At 36.8% G+C, this 14,399-nt stretch overlaps 1 protein-coding gene across 6 annotated transcripts; it reads right to left on the bottom strand.

Moving 5' to 3' along the window:
- Positions 1–326: 326 nt before the first annotated feature.
- Positions 327–13,998, bottom strand: LOC109704964. Of its 6 annotated transcripts, XM_020225722.1 has the most exons (33): positions 13,756–13,996; positions 13,601–13,664; positions 13,427–13,521; positions 12,867–13,351; positions 12,560–12,764; positions 12,057–12,413; positions 11,605–11,755; positions 11,358–11,495; positions 11,145–11,226; positions 10,065–10,351; positions 9,853–9,966; positions 9,228–9,475; positions 8,295–8,498; positions 8,045–8,200; positions 7,002–7,139; positions 6,605–6,847; positions 6,334–6,461; positions 5,528–5,663; positions 4,852–5,016; positions 4,608–4,755; positions 4,382–4,482; positions 3,570–3,728; positions 3,098–3,145; positions 2,896–3,003; positions 2,402–2,476; positions 2,115–2,165; positions 1,905–2,051; positions 1,687–1,817; positions 1,260–1,347; positions 1,122–1,181; positions 792–1,041; positions 491–642; positions 327–407 (listed from the first exon to the last, which is right to left on the bottom strand). In XM_020225722.1, the coding sequence occupies exons 1-33, from the start codon at positions 13,939–13,941 to the stop codon at positions 333–335; spliced, it is 5,175 nt and encodes a 1,724-aa protein (XP_020081311.1). In that variant the 5' UTR covers positions 13,942–13,996; the 3' UTR covers positions 327–332. The 6 variants fall into 6 exon arrangements, 4 of the variants coding, with proteins under 4 accessions (XP_020081311.1, XP_020081313.1, XP_020081314.1 ...); XM_020225724.1 differs by lacking the exon at positions 2,402–2,476 and having other exon boundaries at positions 13,756–13,997; XM_020225725.1 differs by lacking the exons at positions 327–407; positions 491–642 and having other exon boundaries at positions 903–1,041; positions 1,122–1,195; positions 13,756–13,997.
- Between the last annotated feature and the right edge of the window lie 401 nt (positions 13,999–14,399).

Here is a 14,399-nt window from a genome sequence, read left to right as displayed (position 1 = left end):
AATTTCTTATTAGCAAAATAATGTCCAATGATCCTATATATTCTCCATCTTAAAATAACTCTTTATCATACTATATAGTAAAAGTAAATGTAATCTTAGGCCGTAGGCTAAAAGTAGGGAAAATAACCATATTCACGATGATTATTCATCGCCAATATGATATTAGATCAGCACAGCATTTCCCATTCTTTTTTATTTTTGTAGGTAGAAACTAGAATCTAAGAAGCTGACAAAAATCTAATATCCGGCAAATGCTGGCAAGTTAAAAAGATGTATGTTCGAGAAAGCATTATTTATCAAACAGGTAATGTGGGTACTCAGAAAAAAGTTTGTCACCTGATAAGTTGGAATTGTTTGTCCTGAAGAATACTGGCATCAGCAATGGCCAAACCAGCTGCTTTGAACACCTGTAAAATCATAGGAGTACAAGATAATAAAAAATAGACTAGTGGAAATTTAATCCTAATGGACCACGATGTGTAAAAATAACCTCGCAGGTTCGTGCTAATCCAGCGAGATTAGGTATACGATCAAGCAGTGAAGCTACGAGGATAATTTGCTGTTGACTTATTTTTATCATTTCCATAGCTTGATTTCTCGACTGAAGCACTGAGTTGAGAAGTTGATCTTCCTTTTCTATTTCTGAAAATAGCATGAAGACTTGAAAGCTTAGATATTCGAACATGCACAAACTAAGTTATCATGTACTAAAACTACATAGTAGAAAATTGATGACACAAGTAACAGCAAAGAAAAATAATGGTAAACTCTTTCGCCTTAGCCTTACATACCAAAAAGTGGTCTTGAAAAATCAGTACATCCGAGAATTCCATCAGTATCAGTGGGTACAGACTTTCTATCTTTATTCAGCGTGATCTTTTTCTGAAAATCCAGAGGTATGTCTCTAAAACTTCGTAATGACCCATTTATATTACCATCAAGTTCCTGCTTATCTTTGTGGCCATCTGTCACTTCTAGATTTTCGTTTTTGATGATCATGGAATCCTTTGCTATAGAACATCTTAGGTCATCCCTCACGTCCTGTAAATGCTCATGTTGAGACAGCAACTATGCTTTTAAAAGAAATGGAATAAAAAATATGTAGAACTTCTGGTGCTTACATTTAAGAACTCAATTACTCGGTCCATAAGTGAAACTGGAACACATTCAAAGTCAGATCCCTACATCGAGAAAACTACTAGAGTTGTTATGTTATTTTTTGATCAAGAGAGAAGGATTAAAAGCTTAATATATTGAACCTCAAAGCGAGCACCAAAAATTCCTGCAGGAGTTGCAGATGTCTTCGGATCAAAAATATCATAGAAACCTTCCATTGATGCCCTTAGCCTGAAAGGGAAGCAACATACAGACTGTAGAAAAGGGTCATCCCTTCAAAGGAAATGATTGAGAGAAATATTGTAGGCTCATCTGAAGCAAGTAACCTAGACAAAAAGAGCTCAACATCAAAAAAACAACATGAATTCCTTCAGCATGGTAGTAGTCTCTGTCCCACAAAATACAGAAAATGATTCTACAAATCCAAATACTCCACCCCTCACCCCCCTGCCCCCCCTCCTCCCCAAAAAAAAAAAGAAAAAACGCAAAAGAAGAAAAAAAAGAGGAGGAAAAAGAGCAAAAGACTACCTGAAAGAAATCAACATTTCAAACAGGAAAAGAAAACAGCACCTTGCACAGTCAGTGTTCTCTGCCAAATATGTCTTCAAATCTTCAAAGCACTTCTTCTCCAAAGGTTCAACTTCTGAATTATGAAGTTTCAGAGCAGGCCATAACTTGGATAGTACACAATAAACAAGTACCTACGACAGTGGAGGATTTTTACAATGGCTTGAGCAAAAACAAAAATATACTAAATTTCTAACCTGAAGAAGTAAAATGGGCATCACCTGAGTGAAACCACGTAAGCTATGGTGATGGGAGGTTAAGAATGGAACTATTGGAGGAAGGAGCTCATTCAAATGCTTTATCTGAACAGACAAATCACTTGAATGCAGGATTATGTTTGCTGCTATGAATACATAGGAAGAGAGTGCCTGCAGATAAAACAGACATATTAATTGATATTGCCAAACAGCAACTCATGCAACCAAGCTTACCTGTGCCCGCATTGTGTAATTGTGAAAAATAGGAATTAGCTGCTGCTCAGCCTGCAACAGATATTAATACATTATGAGTTAGTATCAATAATTGATACTAATAAGTCAAAACTGAAAATATCTTTAAAAGATAATAATAAGCAAAACTCAAAACTGAATATAACTCTACAAAGGTTCTTATGTAGTGACTATATGATTACCATAATACGAACCAAAATAAGTAAAGGAAACAATCGAGCTGAGATAAAAGAAAGCAAAAGGTTTATACTAACAAGGAAGTTCCTTACCAGTGTTGGGAATTTCAAGTATATCTGTATGGCAAATGTTTCCAAGTACTGTCTGACAGCTGGTAAATTGTTTCTCTACATAACAACAGTAAGGTGTTACTTGACATTATTAACAACATTACCAGGATTGCTTCGTTAAGTGCCAAGGGATACATGCATTCATGCACTCCGAAGCTGAATATATGATCCAATGATATATATAGACTTATCGGAATATACTAACTGTTGCACAACCATATGACTTTGCGACACCGAGTTCGTACTGTGGAATGTGGATAACCATCAAGAGTATTTTATACAATCAACGTAAGAAGTAAACAAAGAACAAGATCCATGTGCTTTGAGAATAAGTAGGAAGAGGCCTTGCATTAGTGCAAGGAATCAAAATCAAGGACAGGAAGAAAACATAAATTTATCAACAAGGGTAAGAGCAGCTGAAAACGGGTGCAGCAAAAATAATATAACCACATTTGACAGAGAAAAGATGTACTAACATATAGACAAAGATGCAACTTAGAGGTGACTTCTTCAACTATATCCTCCTCGACAAAGTGGGACAATACACATATCATTTGCCAAGCACGAACTTTGCGTCTATGAACCTGATAAAAGAATGGGGCCATTGTAAATACAACAAAAAGCAAGAACCTCTAAGGTGAACTATAAAACCAGAAGGGGAGTTAAAAGATTGCTTACACTGCTATATTTTTTGTATAACTCCTTTGAGAGATCTTTATCATTCACCTACAGTCAGCCAGAAGAGATTTTAAAAAAAAATTAGGATTGAAAAACTTGGATCCCTCATGACATAATTTAACTAGGTGTCGAACTGCGTACTACGAAAGAGCAAAGAAGTGCCAATTATAGGTATTTAGATTCTGCAAATAGCATAAGAACCAATCATGAACATTTTGGAAAATTTAACTCACAGGAATTTTATTATGTCTTTGCATATAGAAGAGCACCAGAAATTTAATTCTAAACTTTTTAATAAATAAAGATCCTATAGATCAAAAACATTATCATTTAGAAATTACCTAGAACGCAAGTAAAAAAGAACTGAATCTGTTAAGAACATGCTGAACTTAAGATGTAAACCACAACTGACAACTGTAATATATTGATGCCGCTACACTTCAGCCCAATTTTCCAAGATTATAGCCCATACCGCAGAATCGAGGAGCTCCAGTAGAAAAAGTTTTCCACATTGAAGGGCAGACAAAGATTCTTCAGTTTCCAATGCTTCCTTCCTATTGCATAAGTTTCCTAATTGATAAAAGAGAACAGCAACAGATACACGAGCATACATTTCTGTATTAATAAACACCTGAAAAACAACAGACAACAATTTACAAATTAGTGATATGTTATAAAACACCAAATCAAGTATCACCACAAAGATTGTGCTGATGCTGTAGACAAAGAATATTCTTATACAAAAGAGAATACCATAAACTTGATTATGAAATATTATGACCAAAGACAAGAAATAATATTGTAATGATGGCAATTCTGATAAGCAAGGATTTAAGTGTCATGACATGTGGTCGTGTCGAAAACTTACGGACATGGTACAGTCCAATGCGTGCCGGAAACAAAAAGTACATTTGTGCCAACACATAATAGCATGAAATATTCATTTTCTTTAGCAACAAAATATTCTAATTGCTTATTATGTATCTTTATCAAATATTTTAAACTTTATTGAGAAAATTACTTACTAATTTAAAAAAAAGAGAGTTTTGAGCTATGTCATCGACACGAGAGCTGTATCGTACCAATATTTTGTTGGTACAATACAGCACGGTAGATACGGCCCATACCGATGGGCAATTAAATCCTTCGATAAGCATCCAAATATAATGGAACAGATGGCTTTTGATACTCAAAGTACCATTCCTAGTATTATAAGGTAGACAAGCGCGGCTTTGTTTACCATTAACTGATAGTAACATTTCAATAACATCGAAATGGATTTACCTCTGTGAACTCACAATCTGGGCTTTGAGCTAACAAAAAAACTTCAGCTCTTGCATCATGGTTTTCTAATCGCTCGGCATCAAAGTCCTCATCAAAAGCCACTATTAGGGGCAAAAAGAAAAATAAAGAGGGCTGGAATATAAAAGAGAGAACAAGCTGACAAAAGTACAAAAATATTCCCCACAAAGCAAATTCTTGGAAATAAATGGCAGAAGAAATAGCACACCAGAGCCATATAAAGAGAGCAACTTCAATTCTTTTATGTAACACTTCAGTACTTTTGGGTGTAACAGCCATAATCCTGTCAGATGCAAAGCTGCAAGACGAATAGTGCGAGGACTTTTCACACCTTCATCAAGTAGTTGCTCAACAAACTACAGAAAATAAAGGTTTATAAATCACCGCAAGTGGAAGCTTAGAAGAGATACGAGGGTCAACACAGAAGAGCGGTTAATGACAAGTAGACTAACCCATTTTAATGGGCCTTTCTCCTTTCCATCTGTCTCATGCATGTTCAAGTCACTAAATACTGCAGGATGCAAAACTGCAGATAAAAGAGCAGCAATAGGTGCAACTCTACGTTTATTGCAGCTAAGGTGTAATAACCAGGAAGATTTCACTAGTTGCCTCATCATCTGCAGAGAAAACAAAGATAACTTTAAGTTAATAGAGAGATTTGCCATGAACTTGTGTACTCAAAAAGGTATGTCATAGTTGACCATCCTCTATACTATCTTTGCTCTAATAGTCAGTTGCACCACCAGCTAAAAGCTAGTGATGTGATATCCTTCCTTCACGACATCAATACAAAACACTGGTCAAGGTCAGAATGAAGAGAATTATGAGATACTTCAACACAAAATAAAGCTCTAACCATGAGGCCTTGACTTCATGTTGATCAAGACATCTACAATAGCAAAAAGCAGCAATTCAAATTTCAAAGCTTGTTGCCGTGCATTAATTTTCCTTCTTATGAACTCATTTTACACCTTTCCATATAAATGAGCAGATTTGGTTTTGGAAACACCTTCTCTAGAATATATTAACTTTGCCCATTTCAAGCAAGTATTTAACTAAATGTTTTGAACCGTTAGAAGTTTTATTAGTAACAAGATTATGCAAATATACTGAGCACATGAATATTACCTGACAATCGACCTTGGAAAGAGAGGAAATTACTTCTCTTGATCTACAGGAGTGTAAATTGTTTTGAGAAAGCCCAAAAACCAGTCTAACACATCTCAATATGGACAGGACAGAATTTTCACCAGCATTTTCAAGGCTGTAAAGATAGATAAGATTAGTGCAGAAACTGAATAGAGCAAAAAACAAGTAATAACACAACAAGTTATTGCCTTATTCAAAATAGAATTGATTAATGGCCCAAAACATAAGAACGAACAGAGACTGTTGCTTTAGTTTACTTCCCAAAAAGACAATAAGTTCTTTGCAAGGACAAACGATAAAATATGGGGGAGATAGAAGAACATTTGACTACTAGGTAAAATATTGAGGATTTCCCATCACATAAACAAGTATAGCTACCTTAAAAACCAAAATCAGTAATAGAATCCTCAGAGACACACCTTTGATTTATTTAGATATTAATAAATTAGTTTTATTGCCGCTGCTGAACGAACCAAACCAAATGTAGAAGAATTTGTATGTGTTGTGGTACTTACTATGCAAGGGGCAACTATCAGACTCAACTGATTGTTGCATCAGCGTATGTTATAATTATATGTCATGCCAGAAAAAAAAATAAATTTACACTCACCCAAAACGGAAAAAGTGTATTCATTTCAGCTGGATAAACTGAAATCTGGCAGAGCAGACCGTAAATCAGATTTGATAATGCCATTGCTTCCAGGAACTATGTGAAAACATCCTGTCCTCTATTTTAAAAAAAAATCTCAGAGAAAGCAGTTTCGAGAAATATCATCAGTAATTACCTTTCCACAATATCAGAAAAAATGGTCCTGAGAGTTGAGTCTGCAAATAAGCAATTTGAACACCCTCGATGAATTCCTTTCCCGCTAACACTGTACGGAATAGCAAGCAGGGACTCCATACAAAGCCACTGAATCACAACAGTTTGTTTGTAAACCTCCATTCAACTTAACAGTCAAAATAGCATAAAGATTTCCATAAGACTTGTCCAAAATCCAATAAAGAACAGAGATATAATTATTAGAACGATAAGATCCCTGGCAAAATTCAAACCTTCCAATACATTAAAACTGCTCGCCTGCTTCGTGTCAAAACTCCATTTGCAAGGAGATCGTTGATGTTGGTGAGAAAGCTAATAGCGAGCAAATCTAATGAAGGCTCTCTTTCTCCATTTAAGCACTGCGGCTTGCTGTAAGCCTTCGTGAAATCGAGATTAAAAGATGTGACGCCAGAAGACAACGCACTCAATACATAAGCCAGAGCTTCATATGCAGCTAAACGAACTTCTGCTCCAGTCTACTCTGGGATAAGAAAATAATAATAATAATAATAATAATAATAATGAAGAAGAAGAAGAAGAAGAAGAAGAAGAAAGCTAAAAGAATCATTATAACACTCTATGTTGTCAACTAATTTCTATAGATAAATGTATCGTAGTGATTCGACATGCCTCTGTAGCATAGGTAGGAGATTGGATAACTTTCCAAGAGAATTCTGATAGGAAAGTAAATGATGAATTAAGGGAAACATCCTTTGCATGCTGACTGCACCATGACAAAACACAGGCAACAGTCCTCATCAACAAAACCTGTCCAAAAGGGAAAGGCATGATTACCTAAGAACTCGTATATGCTTAAATTTATAAAACTGTGCTGACCGTGTTGATGCCTTGTCAATAAGCACAGCCTATGCAAACAGGCATTTAATCCTTGGTAAAGATAATTCAGGAAAAGAATGTAAAGCAATAACAATGTACATATATATATAGAGAGAGAGCTTTGCTGGTTACTATAAGTAGTAAACAACTAGGTTTACTAATGATTTGCTTTCGATGATAGAACTTCCAAATCGACGATCGGCACCGTTGTACATGATCTAAACCATTTAAACAACATAGAAATCAATTTCATACTTTTTCGACCTCACTAACCTGACGATCAAAAGGTCACAAAATTTGTAATTTTAATGGCCGGTATGGTGCGTTTGCTCGCTTAACAGTATAGAAGAATCCAAATCAGTTAAATTTGTATTGGAAAATTCTTTAAGCTACTTAAAATAAGATCTAGACTCTAGATCTTAAATACAAAATTGTATAATCACTTTTGAAGGATATTCATTTTCAGCCATTCATTTTATGTCCATTTGATGGACAAGAGAAAATTATCGAAAACGCATAAAATTTGATTTACAAATAGTTTTAAATAGTCTAGATCATGTTCAACGATCCCAATCGTCGAATTGGAAGCTCTATCATCAAAAATAAATTGATAGTAAACTTAGCAGTTTACTACCAACAGCATTTTAGCAAAGCAGCATTTTAGCAAAGCTCTCTCTCTCTCTCTCTCTCTATATATATAAAAGAAAGCAGCAGATCTAAATCTTCTCTAATGCGCAAAATAAAAGAATTGACAAGTGTAAAGTACTCCATTATAATATCTCATATCCTATTGAGGTTAAAGAAATTTGTATGTATTTCAAATTGAAAGGAAGTACAGCTTGCAACACAGAAGAGGTCATAAATGAAGCCAGACGCCTTTGACTCGGGCCTCCAAGCTTTCCCTTGACAGAACACGGTAAGTCAGTCTCTTCTGTCACATCTACTGACAGCAAAAGGGGACACACCGATTTGGCAAACACCACAAGTTCCTCCTGCAGTAATAACCACAATGGTTTTTTTTTCACTTATGTCTATAGATACTTCAATGAAATTGGCAGAACTGGATAAGCAGATGTTCTCAATTACCATAATCGGAAGTAATGAAACTGTAAAGTTTTCACAAATGGAAATTAAAAGAGGACAGAATTGATCCAATCTGTTACTCATTAATTTCCTCCAATTAATTTGAAGTTCCTCAACCATTCTCAAAATGATAATGAGAAACTTAATAGACCTCCACTTTATATTCTGGTCCTCTGCAGAAAGATTACTGCCATAGTTCTGTAATAACTGCAAATGAGAACAAAGTATTAACAAGTCATTCATATGAATATCTATAGAAAGAAAGGAAATACAACATATATTTCCAATTACAGAAACAACAGCAAGCAATCCTACTGAACAACCAAATCAAAAAGAAAGTAGGTCCATGCTAAGTCCAATATGCATGTGACAAAAAGCACAATTTCATAACAATCAAAAGCAAGCTCACCAAAGCCCAAAAGTGGGTAAAAACACATTCCTGTAAGCTATAAAACTAATTATATCGCATGCAGACAACATAGGGTAGGTAAATGTACACAAAGTCTACCCAGTCTGAGCGACAACATCCCGTGGGAAAACTCTACGTTGGTAAGATCACATTGCACATGCTACAACATCCCAATAATTGCTGCTTATAAATTGCTATTTATGACAATTGCCTCACATTAAGACGACACAAGATAGAGAGAAGAGAAAAAGCCTAAACAAATGTTCCAATACTATACATAAATTAAGCGAACAAAAATAAAATGGTGAAACTCAAATTATTATATAAAAGTTATTCCTATAGCATTTAATAACCACCTCATACATTAATATATGTGGTGGCACAAAGATAACGTTCTCAGGGTAAGAGAACACAGAACAAATCATAAAGCAAAATTGTCATCTGAGCTAACATTTTAAATTTACAAAAACATAAAGCAAAACAGGTTAATATAACCACGCAATAATCAAGTATCGCAGAAATCGAACCTTGAATATTGGCTCTATATGTTGCTCCGAGTCTATGAGAAGAAGAACCCTTGCCCACCTTTGCGCCTCAGCTTCCCATGCACCTACATCCTCATCATCAAAAGTATACAACCCTTCTGCTGAGTACGTGTGACTTATGAAGCTTGTCGGGAAACTGATAAGCTCATTAAAAAAACAAGAACTGGTATCAACAGGGCATTGGTAGCTACTATGCACGAGCCATTGCTGCACGATTCCTCTTAATGATCCTAAGAGAACAATGTGTGTGTAAAACAATATATAAGTGAAAAAAGAAGATGCAAGTTAAGGCCAAAATAAAGAGAGGACTTGATGAATAAAATAAAGTGAAAGCAAAATCAAGATTCAGCAGATGGCAACAAGTAAATAGAATGGACGGCGTCTAAATGATTGCTGTGAGCAAACCAGCTAGTGTTTGGTTATTTTAGTTGTACGATCAATTCATCATCGTTAATTAGTATAGCAAGAATGGAAGTGAAGTGAACATAGTGTACAAACAAACCATCAAAATCGTATAATGCACTGCTTCCAGTAGTAAAAGAAATGACACGAGAACTAACAATAATACAGTGGTCGAAATATGAAAATATTTTTTTCTAGTGCATACCAGTAAGATCAGTAAACTCTCGAGGTACCGATGAAAGAAAGTGCAAAAGCAGATCAAGTGGGACATCAGTTATATTTATCAAGGCTGATGCAGCTTTAAGAACCTGCTGACAAACTGGGAGCCATCATAAAGGATATATTCAGAATTACTTTGTGATAATCGGTAATGAGATACTAAAGTAAGCACCACCATAATCTTGCCAAGATACGAACCTTTAAGACGATAATTTGGATTGAAGTGCTGTTTGCTTCTCTCAATAACCACCCCCAAAGCATCCAATACATCTTCAGGACTGACGGGCAAAAGAGTAACTCCACCATATATTGTTTCCTTTGCCTCTGAAGTAGCAAGGGCACAACTTACATCAGTTTCCCCCTGTGTATCTTCAGACCACCCAGCAGAAGAAGCAATACAAAAGGCAAGAGCCATTAATCCAGCTCGACCAAATGAATCATATTTAGCAGCGGATGCTAAGGACCAAACCAGCGACAAGCGGACACTGCAATAAGAGTTAGGTAGTCTCACAAGTGAAATCAACCCAAATTAAAGAAATGCAAAAAATATATATATTTACTCTACTTTGAAAAACAGACTAAACAACCCACCACGAACTACGTATCTGCAAAATACGTGTTTGATACCTATAAATGTGCTGGAACTAAAGAGTGTGACAGGTCAATTATCACCAAGCAATGACATACGAGAATTACGCTGAAGAACAAGCTCCTATTTTCGGAGGTTCTCATGAGATGCAAACCCATTGGATTCTCTCAAGCTCACAGATGAGGATTAAGTAAGACTAGAAAACAACAAAAAATGTATCAATGCCTAACTATAACTAAAGAGGAATGTGAAGATTTCCCCTCTCGACAAGTGGAAACATCTAATCTGGCATTTTTTTTTTAGGTTTTACAAACACTAGGTAAAAAAAGGATATACATTTCATCTCTCACACTGATATGGTAATAATCAAGAAAGAAAGGGAAGACAAAAGAAGGAGAAAACGGTAGAGCAGCCACAATTTTACGGGCTCATAATATTATAAGGGAGTAGGACTAGCAGGATTGAAAAAGCCAAGAAAAGGCAATGGTACAAGCAAGTCAAAAAGTTAGCACCACGAGGCCACAGACTATATTGTATAGAACTAGTGAAGTCAGCAAGTGCACAAATCTGGCGAGAAACGGAGGCATGGGAGTCATGTGGTACAGCCGTACAGGAGGAACAAAAAGTAGTAAATTTTTATGCTATCTTGTACTTCACTTGGTGACTACTGTATGATCCAAAAATTGTACCTCAACATCATTTGGCGGGAAAATTCATGAAAGAACTTCGCAGCACCTTCTATCGTTTTTGAACTATAAACACCTCTCACACCTGCAACGAAGTACAAAATATGTGAACCATAATATCAGTTAGCTTTTTGAAGAGTAAGCACGATAATACTTAACACCTTCACTACAGGGTCTTCAATTGAAAAATGAGAGTAACAATTGAGTAAAACCAACCGAAGTCCTTGTGGTGAACAACATCGTTCAATCCATTTATAAGAGGACCAAGAACAAAGTCTTTGGGAATTCTTTGAGCAAAATTGTCATATTGTTTCCATCCAATGTCCAAAAATGATTGCATAATTAAACACCGCACTGAAATAAAAATAAAAAATAAAAAAAATCATGAACGCGACTTTCAGCTGTCAGTAATAAAAACAAGCAAAATACGTTACTCAAATATAAAACAAAAAAGAACGCTGACCTTGAGGGTTTTCATGAGAAAAACCACGTTCCCACAATACAACCATCCAACTTAAAACTCCCTCGAGAGTTTCCATCTGGAAATGATGGCCTCCATGATCTACAGAATCCAAATAATCACTCTGTGATCGAGACTGAAGCAACAAAGCTACCTGAAAGTGAATACATTGGTAAAGGTATTTTTTTAATTAAAACCAAGTAAAAGAAATCGGTAATATTGTTATAAATTTCTGATGCATCTACAAAAGACCAGGAATATGGCTCTGTACTAAAGCAAGAAAGAAATAAATTGTCATTCCCTCATAAGAACGCATGCTAATGCTGCTGCAAATGCAGGGACTTAAACAGCCTGGTCTAATGTCCAATATGAGCATCCATTATTAAGTAGAAAGATATCCAAAATAGTTACTGGATTTTTCTAACTTCTAATCCGAAGTGCAGGATAAAGCTTACCTGGTGAGTCCAAGCAGCCTCAACTAAATGTGTGCCGTATTCTTCCAGCGTTTCATATAGTAACAAGAAAACCTTCCATCTGTCATAACTACTTGAACAAAATTCATCCGAATGGCATACCTCTCCCACACCTAAGGACTTTGCTTCTTCATCAGCCCATCTTTCTCTTTTTGTCATAGTGGCATGTGATGAAGTCCGACAATACGTGGCAGCCGAGCTTCTCTTGGCATCTTGAGGGAGTTTAGAATCACCAGAGCAGTATTGATCAAAATCGCTTTCAGTGGAAGAAGAGCAATTTCTTAGCAATATTTTAATGACATACAAAGCTTGCTTTCTCACTGAACCATCTCTATCAACCTTGAAACATCAAAATGGAAGAAATATGCGGAATCAAGAAATAACACCACATCCCGAAAAGGTAGAACTTTATTCCAAGCGAAAAAGCATACAAACAGAACATATGGCCAGCAAGAACATACGAACATGAAGGTACAAGAGCATACCAACCCTTTGCGAACTTCCTCCCAGAATTCTTTTGTGTCTCTTATATCAAAGTCTTCAGAGCTATCATATTTTGCAACAGTTTCGCATTTTTCTACATGGTGAGAGAAGTACAACGAGAGGATACTGTATGCATCAGATCGCTCCTGACGCCCCAAAGAAAACAGAGAAATACAGCACTTCCATATATCTTTCAAGACAGAGAACCTGCAGGATCAAATTGGGTGTGATAAATTATCCTTAAAAAGAAGAGAATGATACATTCACGAACCAGCATGTATCCTGAACACAGGAGTAATCTGCTCCTACCTGGAAAGTGTGAATTCTTTCTCATGAGCAAATACTGTGACCGAAGAAAACTCATTAAGCGAGCCGAGTAGGACCGGAAGAAGCATGCGGGTGGCACAAGATCGATAGTCCGGACTCTGTGTGAGCATGCAGAGCACCAATTTTGACAGGTCCCAAGTCAAATTCTGAGCTAGGGCATCCAATGATCTGCACCCTTCAATAGACATTAAATCTAAGCTACAATGCCCCTCCCTTATTTTCAATACGGCAATCAACAAAGATTTCAAGATACGGCAAGTCGTTATAAGTGGTAAAGATTGTGATGACACCCCTTCAAAGTTCCCGTCGACTGCTCCTTCGCTACTCCATTTGTAAACAGACAATTCATCATTCTGCGGAAGGCCCACGCCGAGGCCTATCGACCTGAGGCAGAAAGGCACGATGGTCGTCCCCAACAGCTCCCAAGATTCGTTTTTGGAAATGGCATCACATAGCAACCCAACAATCTGGCAGAAAGGGGGCTAGAAAGTGAATAAATGCATTCAAGAAGAGAATGAGAACCGAAGCATTTCGCTCATTACCGGATTGAGCAACTCCGTGTCATTGATTTTGATCGCTTTCAGTAGCGGCACGAACACTCTCCAGATTAGCGATCGCATCGCATCACGCGGATACTCTAAAAAACTTAACCAACAATCTAAGAAGATCGCGAAAGCAAAGTATCAAAAGAATTGGGCTTAAAGAATCGAAATTACCGGTATTCTTGATCAAATGGCAAAGTGCGGCAGCGTGCGACACGGCGTAGTTCGATTCAAGAACCTGCGGCCGAAGAGATCATCGATTTAAAACAGAATTGAAGAGTTATGTATACGGAGCAATGGAGGACGCAATATAGATCGATTCCTCTCACCTCGGCGGGATCAGGGAAAGCGCGGAGGAGAGAGACGAAGAGGTCGTTGGGGGAGACCGAGGCGGAGGCGGCGACGCAGTCGACGATCGCCGGAACGGCGGCGGGGGGCGCCGCGGCGAAGCAGCTCCTCAAAGAGGCGATGTAGGGAGAGAGAGGGGATAGGGGAGGTGGGGTTATCTCCTCCATTTCCTCCTCTTCTTCTTCTTCGCCTTTGTTTCTTCGATCCTTTCCCTCCTCTCTCTCTCTCTCTCTCTCTCTCTCTCTCTCTCTCTCTCCCTCCAAAACCTCTGCGCAAAACCCTAATCCTTGTTGGAGATGGACCCCGCGATGATACGAAATTAAATACCCTCTTTTTTCATCTATTTTTATTTACTAAATAAATAACTTAATATCTTAATCTCTAATTAGTAAGTGATAATATCTTTTTCTTTGTGTTTCTTGATGCTATTATGTAATGTGTACAATATTGTAACATAATATTGTAATCAAACACAGAAAAAACTTATGCTTTTCAAAACGGTAAAAGAATCTTTTCAAGATGGCGAACGACCTCGCCCTTTGAGGATTTCATATTGTTTGTTTAGTCTTTTCTAAAAATGGTGATAACTTTACATACGGTAGTCTTAGGAAAGTGGTAACACTTA

Source organism: Ananas comosus, unplaced genomic scaffold, assembly GCF_001540865.1.
Source record: "Ananas comosus cultivar F153 unplaced genomic scaffold, ASM154086v1, whole genome shotgun sequence".
NCBI classification, from domain to species: domain Eukaryota; kingdom Viridiplantae; phylum Streptophyta; class Magnoliopsida; order Poales; family Bromeliaceae; genus Ananas; species Ananas comosus.
The sequence above is the reverse complement of the archived record's forward strand: the minus strand, read 5'-3'. Positions and strand labels throughout refer to the sequence as shown.

Excerpts from the sequence above, each read along its gene's own strand:
- LOC109704964 (XM_020225722.1), bottom strand. The coding sequence starts at position 13,941 with ATGGAGGAGATAACCCCACCTCCCCTATCCCCTCTCTCTCCCTACATC. Across the intron at positions 3,004-3,097 it reads TATACAAAAAATATAGCAGT|GTTCATAGACGCAAAGTTCG; the intron begins GTAAGCAATCTT and ends TTCTTTTATCAG. Across the intron at positions 2,477-2,895 it reads AGTTGCATCTTTGTCTATAT|AGAAACAATTTACCAGCTGT; the intron begins GTTAGTACATCT and ends GTTGTTATGTAG.